General features: G+C 43.7%; 1 protein-coding gene across 1 annotated transcript in view; it reads left to right on the top strand.

Moving 5' to 3' along the window:
- Positions 1–19,666, top strand: part of STAC2 (SH3 and cysteine rich domain 2) — a 74,049-nt gene that overhangs the window by 45,682 nt on the left and 8,701 nt on the right. Inside the window, exons 3-8 of the mRNA XM_083147180.1 lie at positions 2,048–2,145; positions 4,065–4,146; positions 17,259–17,383; positions 17,529–17,601; positions 17,699–17,748; positions 17,823–17,926. Of these exons, the coding sequence (XP_083003306.1) occupies positions 2,048–2,145; positions 4,065–4,146; positions 17,259–17,383; positions 17,529–17,601; positions 17,699–17,748; positions 17,823–17,926 (532 nt within the window). The remainder of the gene's footprint in view (positions 1–2,047; positions 2,146–4,064; positions 4,147–17,258; positions 17,384–17,528; positions 17,602–17,698; positions 17,749–17,822; positions 17,927–19,666) is intronic.

The following is a 19,666-nucleotide window of genomic DNA, read 5'->3' as shown; positions in this document are numbered from 1 at the left end:
TTGTGGATATATATTTTTTGTGTTAGGCGGCCATCCGATATAAACAAATGCTTAATATGATTTGACTTTTAAAATAAATATATATTAGTTACCTATAGGGGTACAGGGTTGGCAGCACTCGCAGTAATAAATAGGCCACACCAGGAGGATTAACCAATGTTTCGAGGTCAGGCGACCTCTTTATCAAGGTGCATAAATGTGGCAATCGATTGTCACATTTATGCACCTTGACAAAGAGGTCGCCTGACCTCGAAACGTTGGTTAATCCGCCTGGTGTGGTCTATTTATTACTGCGAGTGCCGCCGACCCTGTACCCCTATATACCGACAGCCTCACAGCTGCCTACGGACGGGCACCGCTTCATTGACTATTGAAGTTGTTACCTATGGTGCTTGGAGTGCCACCACCCCTCGAATATTAGTTACATATGGTATAATATTTTATGTTTGTTTGGACATGTGTGCACCCGATTCGAATTAGCGCATGACTAGTCTCTTTTATTTTGCCAGTCTTTTAAATGAATTTACTGGTAGGACTTTGGGGTAACAATGCTAACCAGTGATCTTCAAAGTCAAATACTAAGCACATATACTGCAGCCAAAACATGTTGTGGGATCTTTGCCTTCACGTTGGCCCAAACATTTGGTAATGCTCCATTTACAAGATAAAAACTAAAATAGAAAAATTTACCCTATATTAATTTTCGCAACAAAATCCGAGGGTAGGCGTATTGAATGTGGTCCTTTGTGATTCACAAAAGCTCATTTCTTATTCTTGTCTCTCACTCTCTGTGATGTATCAGAATTTAGACAGATTATCGCACTGTTTATATATCAACCCAGCTGTAATATTATGTCTAGGGATACAAACGGCACATCTGACACCTCTGTGACAAGTTCTCAGAGGTGAGAGGCCATTAATGTTGTTAGGCAAAATAATCAGGCAGTAGGAAATGCCAGGGGCACACAGGGTTACGAAGAAATGGGAATTACTGTTATAAAACAGCACTAATAGCCCCAGCTTAGATTGACAATGGCAGCCAGCAGTAATTGGAGCAAGGACTGAAATGCAAGGGCTTACTTTGGTGGCCGGGCTGCAGGGTGACATGTCCTGAGAATACATACTCATGCCATTGCTTCTGTAAACGCAGAAGGCTCCTTTAGTGATATTTTTAGAATTCTGTTGTAAAAACACAAGGAGCAAAGCGCTTTATATCAAACAATACATTCGGTGTAGTAACTGAAGCGCTAGAACTACAGTGTATTTCTGGGCCCTTGCCTCACTAAAGTGCTTACATTCTGCACATTTTAGTTATTTATTGTATTTGCAAATGTGAGGAAAAATTACCTTATACCCACAGAAAACCCAAATAAACACATAGAAGACATAACAATGGCACAATGATTGTCCGCTAATAAAGATATGAGCCCTGAAACCAGCATTGTGATGCAGCAATGCTAAATACTATGCCACTATATGACCCTGAAATTAAAGAGACAGGTTGACTGGATAACTTAAATCTCAGGGTCTGGAATGGGTACCGTGATATACTATACAATTTTGGAGCATACAATAAGTTGTGACACATAACACCAATTGGGGGGTATTCAATCCCCGCCGCTATTTTCGACAGGGGATATAGCGGTAGGTGCCTATTCAATGCTGTCTTTCCCGACAGCATTGAAGAGACAGATGGACAGAATGGGCCTGACTACGCTGTCGGGCCCGTTTTGTCAATAATGGCCGTGAATTGTCTCGACAATCCTTGGTTGTTTACGTGGACACTTCCCCGTTTCGTCGATTGGCAGGCGGGACATTGAATCCCCACCTGGTGATATGCTGTCGAGCAAAATGAAAACAGGCCAGGGTCACGGCTGTCGGGATTAAAAATACCCCCCATAGTGTGTTCTGACGTAAAATGCTGAATTTAAATATATCATATAAAACTCAAATTAATATGCGCTGATCTTATTTAGCTAAACTAAATAATTTCTCTATTTATTATTGAGCTTGCTATGTTTTTAATCATTATTTCACCTATATTTAGGTAACTCCAAGCAGGGTTTGCGCTGCAAGATGTGTAAGATCGGGGTTCATCTATGGTGCTCAGAGGAGGTATCACACCAACAATGTCTGGGGAAGATGGTAAGATATAGTCATGAACATCATGAACAAATGCTTTCCTTTATCTCATTTCTGAAGCTCTAGCATTGGTCATGTATGATGTCCACTTGACATCAGAAAATGCATTTTTCTTGTACCAGAGTTCCTAGTCAGTTCTCCTAGCAAGGTCCAACCTCCAATCATTTGCAGTCCAACTGGAAGGAAAAAGAGCTGGTGCAAAAATCTAATTTTATTGCAGGGTGGAAATTGCTGTGCGTTCCCAGGACAAGAACTGCTAAACTTTATCCTCTTTGTTCCTATATCTCATGAACAATCCCATACCATAATTAGGTATCACATTTTTCACTACTACACAAAGCTATTGTGCATTAGCGCTGTCACCATCGATGGTCATAGTACAGTCATCAATGGCAGCATAATATGTAATAGATGGCCATCAATGTTTTTGACTGGTCATCTATTTTCTTTCATTGATTGGCCCATGGGCCAATCAGAACATGGGAGTGGGCTTTACGGTGCCAGAGGTGGAGCTCTGATCTGTGTCCCTGCACCTTTGGAAAAAAAAACCTATTTGGTTTTGCTGTACCATCGATGGAGGAGAAACATCTTGTTATTCCCCAAATATTTTACATCGGTCTTAAACTATCAATGATTTTGAATCCTCGATGGTCGATGGCCATCCCTAGTGTGCCTCTATCAACCTCTGCATGGACTACACTGACTCCCAACTTAATCCTAGTATTTGTTCAAAATTCTGTTCTCAGACAACTGTTGCCATCTTGCTCCATAAACCTAATCACTATTCACAAATCATGGCACAAAACATCGGCAAAGATGGCTTTGTTCTGTGCCCTGGATGTTTTCTATTTCCTAAATTACCTCCTCCGATTCTATGCATATACTGTATCATGCTCTCATACTTATTTATCTTTCACTGTGTTATGCCTCAGTTAATTGTTTTACAGACCCCCAACACAGGTATAATAGTGTGTACAAACGGTACTATTTGCCTTCGGATGTTGACGATATAGTCAACATCGGATCGAATGCAGATCGCAAAGGTTTTAACCCTTGCAATCCCGATCCGATCCCGATGCGCGTTCATGTATCGCAAGGCAGAAAGTCTTGTCTGCCTTGACTATATAGTGCAGATCTGCACTATATAGTCAGACTTGTATGCAAATCGGATGTGCCTTGCGATCTGATTCCGATCCGATTGGATAGGATCGTGGATTGTATCTTAAGGCACATCTGACCGTGTGTACACACCATTAGTGCATAGGTCGACATGCAGGAAGGTCGACATGACTTTAGGTTGACAGGGTCATTAGGTCGACCTGGATAAGGTCGACAGGTCATTAGGTCGACATGGATAAGGTCGACATTGAAAAAGTCTACATGTTTTTTTTTCTAACAGGAATGTCAACACAGTCAACTCAAACACTAAAACCGTGTCCCCTCGAATGGCTTAATGCACCACGCCCTAGTGGATGGTAAGGCATGCAATACCGCCTGTTGGCACATGTCATGTCGACATGAACACCGTAACGTAGCACCGCGTCCCCTCACATGGATTGTTACGCTCATCATGCTGCGGGCACTAGTGGATAGTAGGGCATGAAATACCATAAAAATACCATAAAAAGTAAATAACCTCATGTCGACCTTTTCACTGTCCACCTAACCCATGTCGACCTGATGACCCTGATGACCCTGTCGACCTAATTACCCTGTCGACCTTACCCATGTTGACCTTAAGTCATGTCGACCTTCCTGCATGTAGCCCTAAATACATGTTGACCTAATGCTTGTCAACCATCATGCTGGTGACCCAATGACCGTATTCCCCAACACAGAATCAACAAATTCTTACTGTAGTTCATTCTCATTATCCTTGTCTTCTATTTACTGATCAGGTTCCTCTACTATTTTATTTCTAGTCTACATCTTTTAGACGGAATTTCAGTTCTCCGCTACTAATCAATGAGCCTCAATCCAGCCCCAAGGAGTCACCAGTACCTGGTAAGCTAAAGAAGATCACCATTGACTATTGTGCAAACTTAGAGGAGTTGTGTTTTGTCAAAGACCATGAGGATTGTGAATTGTGGAAATGAAATCACAGAAGATCAGAAATTGACACAAATCTCATAAAAAAAAAAAACTCATCTCTCTCTGGGGGCGAAATGTAATAGGGTGCGATTTTTGGACATGTTCAAAAATCGCACCTTTAAAAATCGAATCGCACCGTATTACATATGTGATTTTTGGAAAACGTGCAATTTTGCCCGTTTTTTTACCAGAAATCGCACATTTCTAAAAAATCACATCCTATTACATTTCGCCCCGGGGTTTCTGTATGTTCATTGAAAATAAAATCTTCTTTTAAGGAGGCTCCAAAAGTAAAATGCAAGCTAAATAAAGACACCCAGGGGTTTATTTACTAAAGATGGGCGTTCTATAGATGGAATGTTGCCCATAGCAACCAATCAGAAACTATTTTTTTTCTCTCCCTCTATAGCTAGGGGACCTCCTATATATGATAGGAGGGACTCTTACTATAACATATCTAAGATCATAGATATCACTACCTCCTTAGGAGTCTCATTGAGATTATATGAGTGAGTGGTCCTTAACCTACACAAGATGTGATATATATCTTTTTGGAAGTTTTTGCTGTTCTATAAGGAGATATAACTTGAGGACTGTAACAGCACGACTAGCGTTTTAGACCATACGTGATATTATAGTACTGTTATATATTTTTGTTCCTCTCAAAGCACTACCTCCTATGCGCCATTGGACCTAGGTGTGTCTGATACTGTTAAATAACTTTAATCAGACACTTCAGATACCATATCGCAAATGAATGGGAGAATGTATCCTTTTTTTTTTTTCACTTCCTATTTATGTATCGGTCTTGTAGGGAGACAGAAATTTTATGAAAACATTAGTAGGATCTGGGCCTCGTGCCCTATGTAATACTATAAGACCACTATATACTATTTAATTTCTTAATGTGCTATTCCTTAAGTGTTAATAGACCTAGAGGTACTCAATGTGAATTATTGGTAGTTAGGTATTTGAAGTTACGGTATTTTATGAGTACGCCGGGGGTCTTCCTTCCCTCCTTTTTTTTCCCCCTTTCCCAAGACACACTTCACTTTACTCCAATGCTTAAAAATTGCCCATATTGGCATCATGCACTATAACATTTTTTTTTTGTTTGTTTGTTTGTTTGTACTCCTTTTTCGGGACCTATTAACACAAATAAATATAATAGAGACACAGGGAATTTTAGTATAAAAATCACATCACATTATGCACCATACATTAATTATTATGAGGATGTAAACTAGCTATATCGGGATTTATAATCAATCTTAGTCACTCCCTTTTTTTCTTCTTTCGATTCCCCTTAGTACTGTACCTTATTGTATTATATTAACTGTATCTCAATACCTAATGTTTAAATGGTCCGATGCCCATAGAATACCAGTGAAGAACTAAAGGCTCTGAGATCATGAAAAGTGAACTTTTTGCATGTATAAATAATGTTTCAGAGCTCACAATGATATTTAGTATTGACTTAAGCATATAGAGTTAAAACTGGATAAAATGACATAAGATACAGAAGACCCTAGTATCTATATGTATATAAAAGATGCCCCTCATTTTCTCTTCCGCTCCCCCCCCTTTCCCCTTTTTTTTTCACTCCTCTCTTCTTCCCCTTTCTCCCTCTCCCCTTTTTTTTATCTCCTCTCTTTCTATTTCTTCTATATATGTGTCAAACTCAGCCATTACTTCTACTATATATTGCTCACATAGGGAGCTAAACTAAGACAACTTAAAGGGTGTGGGAAGGGGGGATACCAAAAGTCGCTACCCCTACCAAGCCACAATGGAACCCTCAATTAGAGGGTTGGAGGGCTTTAGTGGTAAAGCCTTATGTGTTTGTACTTGTCAAATTTGTTTAGGATTAAGGATGTTTTTCGACATATTCAAAATTATCTGGTAAAGGAAGGAAGGAAGGGGGAAGATATAGAGGAGAGGAAAGCTCTGATGATAAATGTAATACCCATTAATGCCAAGGGCTTAAACTCTCCTCAGAAGAGGAAAAAACTCTGGAAGCATTTGTGTAAGCACGAAGTACATATAGCAGCCATACAAGAGACGCATTTCACAAGGGTAGGACACCCCACACTGCTAGATAATAGATATACTGAGGCATACTACTCAAACGCAATCCAAAAAAAAAGCAGGGGTAGCATTGATATTTAGTAAGAAAGTAGATTTCGATTTGGAAACTCAATTTACAGACAAAGAGGGGAGATATGTTATTGTAAAAGGCACCCTAAACGGTAAAAAGACTACTATTGCTTCAGTATATGCGCCAAATACGTCTCAGGTAAACTTTATAAAAAAAGTACTGAGAGAGGTCCAGAAAGTATCAATCGGGAGACTATTGGTCCTTGGGGATTTTAATTTAGTTAGAGATATTAACTTGGATAAAACAGGAGTCAACAAACCTAAAACCCTCCGTACACTAACTAAAGCCTCAGAAGAATTTAATAAAGCATTGTACGGCGCAGGAATATATGATGCATGGAGAATTAAAAACCCAGCGACACGAGACTATACTTTTTTTTTCGAATGTACACAAAACATACACACGTATAGACTTTGCCTTCACTGACAGAAGTACATTACAAAACATAAAAAAGCAGAGATCCTGCCCAGAACATGGTCTGACCACGCCCCCTTACTTATTAAGTGGGAAGAAAACAGTCCCTGCTTAACACCTAGAATATGGAGATGCCCAAATGATATTTTTACCTCTCCAGATACAAAGAATTCAATAAAAGAGGCAATACCTACTCTTTAATGATCCCCAACAGACCAATGCGACACATTTTTGGTGCGCCCTGAAAGCCGTACTAAGGGGCAAGATAATCCAAAGGGTAGCGATACTAAAAAAGCAAGAGCAAAAGGCAATAGAAGACCTAGAAGCTAAGATCAGGAAACTTGAGCAAGAACATAAGAAGCATCCCTCTAATGAACAAGCCCTAAAAGAACTTAATAAACTAAGAGAAGAGCTAGAAACAATAATTATTACTCTAATTAATAGAGAGACAGATAGCTTCAAGCAAAGATACTATATAGAGGGAAATAAGGCATCGCGCCTATTGGTTAAAAGGATTAAGGGCGTAAGATACAGGAACGCCATTAAAAGCCTATATAACGAAAACGGGACAAAAATAATAAATCCAGCAGAGATTCCAAATATCTTTGCAAATTATTTGAAAAATCTTTATAATTTGAAGGAAGATAGAAATATGGTCCAACCCACTATGGAAGACATAGATGTTTTCCTAAGTAAAATAAACTTAACTAAGATTAATCAAATGAGATTAGATAGACTAAATGAGCCTTGGGCTTTGCAAGAAGTAACAGAAGCAATTAAAACTTTAATAATAAATAAAGCCCCAGGCCCAGACGGCTATATAAATAACTTTTATATTTCATATCAAAAAGAGATTGCACCAATATTGCTTCAGGTATTTCAAGAGGGGTGCCATAAAGGAGCATTCCCAGAAGAAATGCTGGAAGCACGAATAGTCCAGATAGGAAAGGAAGGCAAAGATTTAACCTCCCCTCAAAATTACCGGCCCATAGCTCTTTTAACAGCGATATTAAAATATATGCTAAAATGATAGTAAATAGACTGTCCCCAATTCTAACGGAATTAATTAAAAATGACCAGACAGGATTTATCCCAAATAGACAAGGTCCAGATAAAATTTGCAGAGCAATGGACATTATGAGGAACACAACAGTAAATGGAACCCTGCTAGTGGCCCTGTCGCTAGACGGGGAGAAAGCTTTTGACCGACTGAATTGGTCATATATGGAAAAAGTACTCCAAAAGTTTGGACTTGGGGACAGTCTCTTGAGATCTATTATGGCACTCTGTCCCTTGTCCCCATTAATGTATGCGCTGGCGATAGAGCCATTGGCGGAATATATCAGACAAAATATTAGAGTGAAAGGCCCAATAATCAATGAAACTCAGAATAAAATCTTGCTATACGCAGATGATGTTTTACTCCTCTTAACAGATCCAAAAGACTCAATAGCAGAGGTAATAAAATCCTTGGATATATTCTCAAAGGTCTCTTATTATAAGTTAAACAAAAGCAAAATGGAAGCGCTAAAAATGAATCTTAATAGCTCTGAGCAGATGGCACTGAAGGCAGAGTTTAAGTTTAATTGGAAAGCGCAATCCCTTAAGTACTTGGGGATCCATTTAGTAGCAAATGAAAAGAACCTTATAGATTGTAACTATGGCCCCTTATTACATCATATGAATCAAAAGATAAATGAATGGATGAGGACAGAGTTATCTCTGCTAGGTAGAATAGCAGTAGTTAAAATGTTTTTACTACCTAAGATTCTGTACCTCTTTAGAGCAATCCCAAGATGGCTCCCTAAGTACTGGCTTTATAGATTTGAAGCGATATTTAACAAATTCATATGGAATAACAAAAAACCCAGAATTGCCAAAAAGCATCTGACTCTTCCAAAAAACAGAGGGGTCTCACTTTCCCTAGCTTAGAAAGCTATCAATTAGCGGCCTTCCTAGATCAGATAAGCCAGTGGAATGGAAGTATAAGCGGAGTAATGGAGGTAGAAACACACTATGGTGACACAGGAAACATCCCCTTGAAGGATCTAATCTGGTTCCCCCCTATGTTCTTGGGCCAATGCAAATACAGTATGTACTAAGATCAGTCGAGATGGGGCTGAAAGCATGGTACAAATATTTGGGCCAAATTGGTAAGCTTGGAGCTTTGATAGGGCATCTCCCTATTAATTCCATGGCTAAAGCTATACCGAATTTAAATTTGAACTCTTGGAAGAATAAAGGGGTTAACACAGTATCTGACCTGCTTTACAATAAACAACTAATGACTTTTTCGCAAATTAAAGAAAAGTATGGGATCCTTAATCATGAATTCCATAAATATTTGCAAATAAGACATTGGCTGCAATCCAATATATTTCAGTCTAGAGAGAATGAGGCACTACCAAGGGAGATTGTGGCCCAAATAACTGGACCACGAAAGAAAGCGGGAATTTCCTTTTGGTATAAGGCCCTAACTCAAGGAAAAAAGGAAACGAAAACTAGCTGGCAAATTAGGTGGGAACAAGACCTAAACTTTTCCTTTGAAGTAAAGCAGTGGGATCAACTATTCGGAATGATACACCGAATGTCCAAAACCTCTATCCACACCGAAAGGTATCTTAAGATATTCTATCAAGCATACTACACACCAACCAAGATACACAAAATTTTTAGGGAGCAAACGGAGGTATTTTGGAGAGATATGGAAAATTTCTTATCTGAGCTTATGGGAACAAGACTGTCCCTAACCGCTTCAATGGATCTCTTGCACATTGGGGTATCTAGTTTTGCACAGGCAAAGAAGTACCTGCTGAATCAAATCCTCAGTGCTACTATAACAACTATAGCTCAGCTATGGAAACAACAACAGCCCCCATCCCTACCGGTGGTAATAAATAAAAATAGGATTTTGGGTACCTACCGGTAAATCCTTTTCTCGTAGTCCATATGGGATACTGGGCTTCACTACTATGGGGATTGAGACCTCCGCAGGAGAGACAGGCACATAAAAGAACTTTCAGTGTGGGTGCACTGGCTCCTCCCCTCAATCTCCCTCCACTAGTCAGTTAATGCAAAAAGTGTGCCGAAGGAGAGCATGTGAGGAGTATGTGATAATGTATTGTGGTGAGATTCATCCAGCACACCCAACCGAACAACAACATATAAAAGAGGTGAATCCTAACAACTTAAGAGGACACCTGTAACTAGAAAACAAGTCTATAGACATATCTATCCTATAGAAAACAAGGCAATAAGCCTAACAATGAAATAGTATCTGACAGCAGAAAAGCCGCCCGAGGTGGGCTCCCAGTATCCCATATGGACTACGAGAAAAGGATTTACCAGTAGGTACCCAAAATCCTATTTTCTCTACTGTCCAATGGGATACTGGGCTTCACTACTATGGGGAGGTCCCAAAGCTACCAGAACGGGTGGGAACGTGCGGATTCTGCTGTAGAACCGCATTCCAGAACTGGGAATCCTCCCTGGCCAGGGTGTCAAACTTGTAGAACTTCACAAATGTGTGTTGCCCTGACCAAGTTGCGGCCCTGCAGAGCTGCATTGCCGACACCCCTCGAGCAGCCGCCCAAGAGGTACCTACAGACCTGGTTGAATGAGCCTTTACTGAAAAAGGAAGCGATAAACCAGCTGATGCATAGGCCTGTTGGATAGTACATCTTATCCACCTGGCAATGGTACGCGTTGAAGCAGGTAACCCCTTCTTCTGCGCATCATAGAGCACAAAAAGGCTGTCCGTCTTCCGGATCCTCGCTGTGCGCTTGACATACCCTTTAAGGGTTAAGACCACATCTAAGGACTCAGGTATATCCGGATGTGCCGCGCTAGAAGGGACCACAATAGGTTGGTTTAGGTGGAACCCTGACACCACCTTTGGAAGGAATTGTGGTCTGGTCCTGAGCTCCGCCCTATCGTTGTGGAACACAAGGTAAGGGCTCCGACATGATAAAGCCCCAAGCTCGGATACCCTCCTGGCCGAAGCCAGAGCCAGCAGAACAACAGTCTTCCAAGTGAGGTGTCGCAGTTCAGACTCCTCCAGTGGAACAAACCGGGCAGATTTTAAGAAAGTGAGAACCACTTCCAAATCCCATGGTGCAGTGGGAGGCACAAAGGGGGGCTGAATCCTCAGAACCCCCTGTAAGAAGGTTTGCACTTCCGGCAAGGCCGCAATCTTTCTCTGGAAAAACACCGACAGCGCGGAGATTTGGACCTTTAAGGAACCCAATCTGAGCCCCTTATCCAAACCAGCCTGCAGGAAGCGTAGCAGGTTGTCTAGACGAAAGCTGGCCGGAGGCAAGTCATTCTTCTCACACCAGGCAATATATCTTCGCCATATGACGTGATAGTGGGAAGCCGTCACCGGTTTCCTGGCCTTGATCATTGTATTGACGACAGAGGGATGTAGACCCTTGTGGACTAGGATCTGCCGCTCAACCTCCAGGCCGTTAAACGTAGCCGCTGTAAGTCCTGAAAGACGAACGGGCCCTGGAGGAGCAGATCTTTTCTTATGGGCAGACGCCACGGGTCTTCCACTAGCATGGCCTGAATGTCCCCGTACCAGGCCCTTCTTGGCCAATCTGGTGCCACCAGAATGGCCTCCGTCCCCTGATGCCGGAGCCGCTTTAGCACCCGAGCCAACAATGGGAGAGGTGGGAACAGGTACACCAATTGGAAATCCCAGGTCCAGGTGAGAGCGTCCACCGCTATCGCCCCTGGGTCTCTGGTCCGTGCACAGTACATCGCTACCTTGTGGTTCAGTCGTGAAGCCATCAGGTCGATCTGAGGGAGCCCCCACAGATCCACTATGGCATCGAACACTTGAGTGTGAAGGCCCCACTCTCCCGGGTGAAGGTCGTGACGACTCAGGAAGTCCGCCTCCCAATTGTCGATCCCCGGGATGAAAATGGCAGACAGGGCCTGGACATACAGTTCCGCCCAAGACAGAATCTTTGATGCTTCTCTCATGCAGGGTATGCTCTTGGTACCACCCTGCCGGTTTATATAGGCCACAGTGGTAGCATTGTCCGACTGGACCTGGATCGCCTTGCCCTGTAACAATGGAGCTGCCTGTAACAGGGCATAGTAGACCGCCCGCAACTCCAGCTTGTTGATGTGCAGGCCTGACTCCAGTGGAGTCCATCGACCCTGGAGGCGGACTCCCTGTGTCACCGCCCCCCAGCCCCTCAGGCTGGCGTCCGTGGTTACCAGAGTCCAGTCCTGGATCTGGAACCGTCTGCCTGCTAACAGATTGGATGAATCTAGCCACCACTGTAGCGAGATCCTGGTTTTTGGTGCAAGTCCAATCCTTCTGCGCATCTGCAGGGGGGAGCCGGACCATTTTGTCAGAATGTCCAATTGAAAAATCCTGGAATGGAAACGGCCAAATTGTATTGCTTCGAATGAAGCCACCATCTTGCCTAGAAGTCGGAGGCAAAGATGGATCTGTACCAGAGGAGACTCTAGAACCTCCCTGACCAGCTGCTGAAGTGCACTGACCTTTTCCATCGGCAGAAAGACTCTCTGTTCCGATGTATCCAGTATCATGCCCAAGAAAACCATCCTCTGGGTCGGGACCAGCGATGATTTGGACATGTTCAGAATCCACCCGTGGTCTCTTAGGACTCGCATGGACAGATTAAGAGCACTCCTCAAAGCCTCTGCCGACCCTGCCTTTATTAGCAGGTCGTCCAGGTATGGCACGACATTCACCCTCTGGAGTCTGAGTAGTGACATTATTTCCGCCATTATCTTTGTAAAAACCCTCGGGGCAGTCGACAGGCCGAAAGGCAAGGCCCGGAATTGATAATGGTCGTTCCCCAAGGCAAATCTGAGATAGATTTGGTGTGGGGGCCAGATAGGGATGTGTAAATAGGCGTCCTTGACGTCTATGGAGGCCAAGAACTCCCCTCTCTCTAGGCTGGCGATCACTGAGCGCAAGGACTCCATCCTGAACTTGAACACACGCAGGAAAGGGTTCAGTGATTTTAAATTCAGGATGGGCCTTACTGAGCCGTCTGGCTTCGGTACCAGAATTAGGTTGGAATAATATCCCTGGCCCCGCTCCGTGCTTGGAACCGGTACAATTACCTGAGACTGAAGCAGCCTGGTAATGGCCCCCTGGAGGCGAACCTGGTCCTCCTGTGACGCTGGAAGAGCCGACCTGAAGTATCTTCTGGGAGGGGGCTTGTCGAATTCCAGCCTGTAACCTAGTGAAATGAGACCCCTGGCCCAGGAATCCAGACCCGAGGCGTCCCACACATGACTGAATTGCAACAATCGCGCTCCCACCGCGAGAGAGTCTCGTGGCGGGAAAACCCCGTCATGCTGCAGGCTTAGAGGACGCTGCGGCATTTGGACGGTCCTGGGTGCTGGAGGAGTTAGGCTTCCTAAACTTGCCTCTTGTGCCTCTGTTGGCATTAGAGGCGCCCCTGGCCTTGGGGCGAAATCTGTTCCCACGAAAGGACTGCTGGGAAGTACCTGTGAAGGTACGCTTTGCCACCGTGGGAGCTGATGGGAGGAAGGTAGATTTCCCTGCCGTGGCCTTGGAGATCCAACCGTCTAATTCACTCCCAAAAAGCCATTCGCCTGTAAAGGGAATACCCTCCACACTCTTCTTTGAATCTACGTCAGCAGACCACTGACGTAGCCACAAAGCCCGTCTGGCTGAAACCGCCATGGCTGAATATCGCGCGTTTATTGCGCCCAATTCCTTTTGCGCCTCACACAGGATCTTAGCGGTATCCTGAATGTGCCTCAGGCTGTCGCCTATCTGGGCCACAGTCATGTCACCCAACAACCCTTCTTGAATCTGGGTTGACCAGGTATGAATGGCCTTAGCCATCCAGCAGCTGGCTAAAACTGGGCGTTGTGATGCCCCACTAGCCGTATATATGGACTTGAGGGTAGCTTCCAGCCTCCTGTCCGCCCCGTCTTTAAGGGTGGATACACCTGGGACCGGTAGCAACACCTTCTTAGAAAGGCGGGAGACAGATGAGTCCACTACCGGTGGCTCCTCCCACTTCTTCCTGCCCAAAGGTTCAAAAGGATAGGCATTTGTGAACCTCTTTGAAATATTAAACCTTTTATCAGGGTTTTGCCAAGCAGCCCTGAACACAGTTTCTAACTCCGCCTGCTCAGGGAAGTACACTGGCTGTTTCCTCTGAGTCATGAAGAAAGGATCTCCTTCTGCGGATGCCTCCACTGGGAGATCTAAAACTTCCCTGATGGCCCTGATAAGCGGTTCAGGCCCATGCACTGCTGCCTCAGGGACTGGTTCCTGCAGAACCTGCTCCTCACCCTCCTCTAGTATGTCCTCATCATCATCGTCTGAATCAGGGGCCATCGCAGCAGCCGGCCTCTTTTGAGGCTGTGCGGGAGGAGGTACACTAAGAGTATGAAGAATATCCACCCTGGCAGCTAACATGGACAATTCTCTCTGAACCCTCTGCGTTTGCTGAGTGTTATTGGAAAGCTGTGAAGCCACAGAATCCAACAGGGTCTTTATGTTGGAGGCCCAAACAGGCTCCTGCTCGTCAGCCTGAGACGGCCCCACAAGCTGTGGGGGCACCCCACTGATCTGAGTGTCAGCACTACTGGGCTGTGGTGACATACAAGCCTCACAAGTAACCTGGGACTGTGATTTTGGCACAAACTTGGTGCTACACACCATACAAGTGAACTTTTTCACCATGATGAGACAGTACTACAATGTCTGCAGTACAACACAACCCCCACGCAGTCACACACGTGCACACCCCACACAGCTGGATTGTGAAAAACAGACTATGTGCTTGTTTTATGCTGTGATAAGTAACTAATCAGTGGGGAAAAAACAGAGCAATTGGGGAGCCAAGTGCACCCTTAACCTGAACTCACAGATCTGGGTGAGCTGGTAACGCTAAACACAGTGATATGAACAAACACAGTGTCTGAGTAAGCCAGATAGCGCAGCAGCGCTAAATCGCTATAAAAAACCTGCTGTCTCTGCCGTGCTGCAAGTACCCGGATCCACCACGCCAGTGAGGAGCCCTCTGTAATGGAGTCTGGCAGCGTGTGAAGAAGCAGGAAGTGACCGCGCGCGCCCAGCAGAGCTTGGTCCCGCTCTGAGTGAAGCCCCGCCCCCTGTACACGGAGCTGGCGCTTCTATATATTTATACTGACATATAATAAAGGTGTAAAATATATATATAATACAATATAACCTGAGGGGTGTCCCTGGTGGTCCAGCGGCAGCACCCCTATGCCAGTTACCAGACGCGGTGTTCACGCAGTCCCTGCTGGAGAGCCGCCATTACTAGCCGTCGTCTTGCCGCACCAGAAATGGCTGCAGGGACCCCTTGTGGGACCCCCAGCCTGTACTCACCACTGAAGTCTTCTGACCTGTCAGGGGTGTGCGGCGGCTAGGGGGCTTGCTCGCCACAGCGCAATGCTGAGCGGTGACAAGTCCCACGCAGGACCGAATTGTCCTGTAGCAGGGTCAGCTCTGCACCTGAAGAGGTCGGGGACTGACCCTTCCCCTGACACCCACGAAGCAGGACAGCTGTGTGGTCACCACAGCGCCCCAAAATAACAAACTTTGAAAATAAATGTAGAAAAACTCTGGAGCATCCAGAAGCACTGCCTCTCCTGAGGCACATTTTTCAAAACTGACTAGTGGAGGGAGATTGAGGGGAGGAGCCAGTGCACCCACACTGAAAGTTCTTTTATGTGCCTGTCTCTCCTGCGGAGGTCTCAATCCCCATAGTAGTGAAGCCCAGTATCCCATTGGACGGTAGAGAAATAAAGTTTAATTTTAAGATGGAAACATTGAACAGTCCAGGAAACTCCAAAATACGTAAACTATGGAGAGAGTGGGAGAACTTCCAGATATTAGTATAATTATTGGGGAATAACATAGATAGATACTAAGAGAAACCCAGAGAGGAGACTAGATTTCATTTCTCTACCCTCCCCTTTTTCCTTGCCTCTTCCTTCCAGGTGTATTAATGACCAAAGATGGTATTAAACCAGTAAAACTGATTGTCGAGAATTGTATGCTGTATTGATATGTATGTAAGTTCTGTATTGTCTAAAAATGTCAACAGGCAAATGTGTAATCCTATTGCCTGTACTGACGTTTTTTAAAAAAAAAACTGAAATAAAAATGATAAAAAAAAAAGAAACTAATTATTATTTATTTGGCACATTCTAAAAGATAATAGATAGATTCTGATTGGCTGCCTATAGCAGCATCCCATCTTCAGTAGAATTCCCAACTTAGTAAATTTACGACTCGGCAAAATCGTTTTTTGCTCAAGCAGAAATTGCTGCTTGACCATAAAATTTTACTTTGGATTAAATGTTACAGGATTTTGTTTTTTATCCAGTCATGGTCACAGACACATGCTTTCCTGGGTATCTAATATATATACAAGAGATATTGGTCAAACCAAAATGGGGATTTTTCAAAGCAGGCTTACTTGTACAAGATTGGTAGACTCTCATCACGAGCCAGTAGTTGGTCAGGAACAGGATTTCTTAATTCCGTTTGTGAAGAACCCTGGACAAGTTATACATTTAAGTGAGCTCCACTTCCCAACAAAGGAAGTAATTGTAGGACTACTGACATCGACTAATAAACCTGTGCATGATTAGAGAATGTCTAAAAACAGGATTACACGCAGCGTTAATCAGTTTTTGTATAAGGAAGCCATTTTACTTTTTGTGAATAAAGGGCTTATTCATGATCAATAATAGGCCCGTACACATTTAGAAATGCTAGCTTCCATATGTCTTTAATAACAGGCCCATTTTTATCAATGGCCTAATGGACCCACCTACTATGCAGTAATCTTTGAGAAAGTTTTCAAGGTTTTCCCGCACCTGCACTATCTTGAAAGGGCCATGGTTTCTGGAGTCCCCTATCTTTTCTATAATAAAGAGGTCCAGGATGCAAAGGGGGGAACTGATCAGCCCCCTGCCTCACCTGCAGTAGTGCGCATGCATGAACTCGCGTACAAACACTTCCAGGGTAGTCCCGGCAATGTAGACTTCCACCATTACTAAGTAGCCATGGAATCATCCATCATTGGTCATTGGTAGGTGTAGCGGGAATGGCTGCTTTCCGGAGTAGACATACCAGCATCTCATATTTTATTCCCCCTGTATTTTAGTTTCTAGTGCTGAAACTCACAATTTGGGTACTTAACAATGGTGGAAAGGAAAGTCTTTAAGTAGTTTCAATTAAAGACTTCCCTGGCCTACAGAAAATGATGGGTCCTAATCTTAAATACTGTTGTGTACACCTAGGCAAACTTTAAAATTCATCTACATGCTGGGAATGTGTATCTGGCATTATTTGCTACAGTTCTATATCTGTATATGTACAGATTTATCATGGTCTGTCTTTCTCTTTTGCTCATCAGTTTACTATCTGTCCTCCTTTTCCTAATAGCCGCTGCTCCTACTCCTAGAGGTAAGGTTGATCCTGTGTATGAGGCACTGCGCTATGGAACCTCTCTGGCCCATTTAAATCGTTCCACATGTAGCAGCGTGTCCGAGTCACCCACCCGCAGCCTGGTAAGTGAGAAGTACAGCACATTCACATCTACCTGAGAGGATTGCATCTCATGAAGTCAATCATGTAATAATCACAGATATATATGAAATATAATACTAATCACAGCTTTTGCTAGAACACTGTACATGTCTATGTTACCTACAGAGTGAGAAGGAGGAGAGACCCGATGACCCAGAGGGCAGCATCCAAAGCAGTGAGGACAGCCCAAGTCACCCAGGTGAGAGTTCCACTGCATTCTGTCTTCTCACTGTGCTTATCCTGCCCCCATATCTCTAAACTCTACTGTCCCTCACTGCCATCTTATGTCACTCCAGTGTTCTCTGCAGACGAGGCAGTCATAACTGAAGATTCGCACAGTGTGTCGGTAAGTGATTGACAGGAGGGGGTTGTGGATATTTTGATTTTGTGGAACTAACCTGCATGTCTCTGTGTGCACAGAGCTCATTATCAGGCGGCAGGACTAGGAAGGAAATCTCTCCTATGTACTGCTATGTGGCTCTATATAAGTTTCTGCCTCAAGAGATCAATGATCTTCCACTGCAGTGAGTACCAGCCATTGTGTCCCCATAACATGCAGTTTAACCACTGCATGTCCATCCTAGTTATCTTGTTCTGTTCTACACTATACAAAACCATTCATCATTCAAAATGTCATTCTAGTATTCAGTCATTTACCATAATACCCTACGCACTCTACCTGTTATTTACAGACCCTAATAGCATTGCTATCTAATGCCTTATTTGTTGTATGCCTGTTTTTATCCGGTCTTGTTTTATCACAGATTTGTTCTTTATTGAAAAACACAACGCAATTTGTTATCTCCATATAAAGTATTTGCACAAACTGACACACGAATAATAAGCACTTTCACAGTTGTTTTAGATGAGTTGTCTATAAACCTAATATAACATACTAAGGCTAAAAAAGCAATGTGATGTCTTACCAGAGGAGCCACCCGATCTGCACTCTGCACTGTCACCCCCGCTGTCCCAAAGGTGCAGATGCCGAAAAGGAGTTGGGGCCCATTTCAGATAGACATGGCTTCATGAGAAATGTGTTTGATGGAGATGGGGTTGCCGCCAGAGATGGGGCTGTCTTCAGTGGCAGCACTTTGGTGTCATCCCTTTTGACAGTGAAACCTGGGTGCCGCACCTCCTGCACCCGGGTAATGTCGCCACTGTGTCTAAGGCTAAGTATCTGGGTCCAACAAGTTAAGAAAGACAACATAGCCTGCCTAATTCTTTTCTGTAACTCGGGTGCATCAAAGCTACAAATGCAGGCCAAACCTCAAATGCAGTTTTCGGAGATTTGGATTAATTTCTTATATGCACCAAGCTCTGGAATGTGATACATTCTGTAGCTCGGACCAGGTAGGCAATGCCATAATCCAACTGTAGGTGGCATTGCCTAATAGCAGAGTGCCCCCCTAACAAAGTGTCTCCTGCAGTGCGTGTGTAAACATGTGCATGTAGGATTCCCAGGTCATAAACCCAGTGCAGGAGAATATCTTGTGCCCATGCCTCCAGTGCCGACCACTGAAAAAGGAGGCATGGTGTCGCTAGAAGAGGCATGACCTCACTACCTGAACCCCCGTTTTCATTAGTCCAGCGTCTGAGAGATGGAGACTGTTGTGGCTACAGTTCCGGCTTCTACACTGTGACAGGACCTGGTTGCTGCATGTAATGTCACAATGCAGCACCGGCTCCAGTCACCAAGGAAGAGACGGCACTGTGGTCTCACACCTTGGCAGGTGATAGACAGGTGAACCCTCCGCAAACCCCTAGTGAGGCAGCTGGCCATAAGCAAGAGCTATTATTGCATGCTTAAGGCATCACACATAGAAGTTAAGTAATAAATGAATCCCTGGCTTCAGTCGTCCAATACAGTTACTAAGAGGAGTTAGACTTCTCATTTTATCTTCAAATAATGTTGACACATTCATAATGAATGCTATCATTATGAATTTTGTGTTGGTAAAACTTCATCTTTTTTTGTATATCATAATACTACCGTATATTATAATATTCCATTCCATTTATTTTTGCATATATGTAGATTATGTGTTTAATAACAAAGCATTTGCATTCAGTAACACATAGCAACTAGCTAGCAACTTGTGATCAATCTAGTTAGATATTGTGGTAGCTCGTGCTCTGCATTTTTGCTTATGTGCTTTTGAATTGATACATGGAGATTGCAAACTGACCCCCGGTGTTAATATGAGCACTGAGCACATGCATATTGGGCCTGATTCAGGCCTGTTAGCAAGGCTGCAATTTTT

Source organism: Crinia signifera, chromosome 6 (genome assembly GCF_055691185.1).
Source record: "Crinia signifera chromosome 6, ASM5569118v1, whole genome shotgun sequence".
Taxonomy (NCBI): Eukaryota; Metazoa; Chordata; class Amphibia; order Anura; family Myobatrachidae; genus Crinia; species Crinia signifera.
Note: the sequence above shows the minus strand (reverse complement) of the source record. Positions and strands in the feature narration are given on the sequence as shown.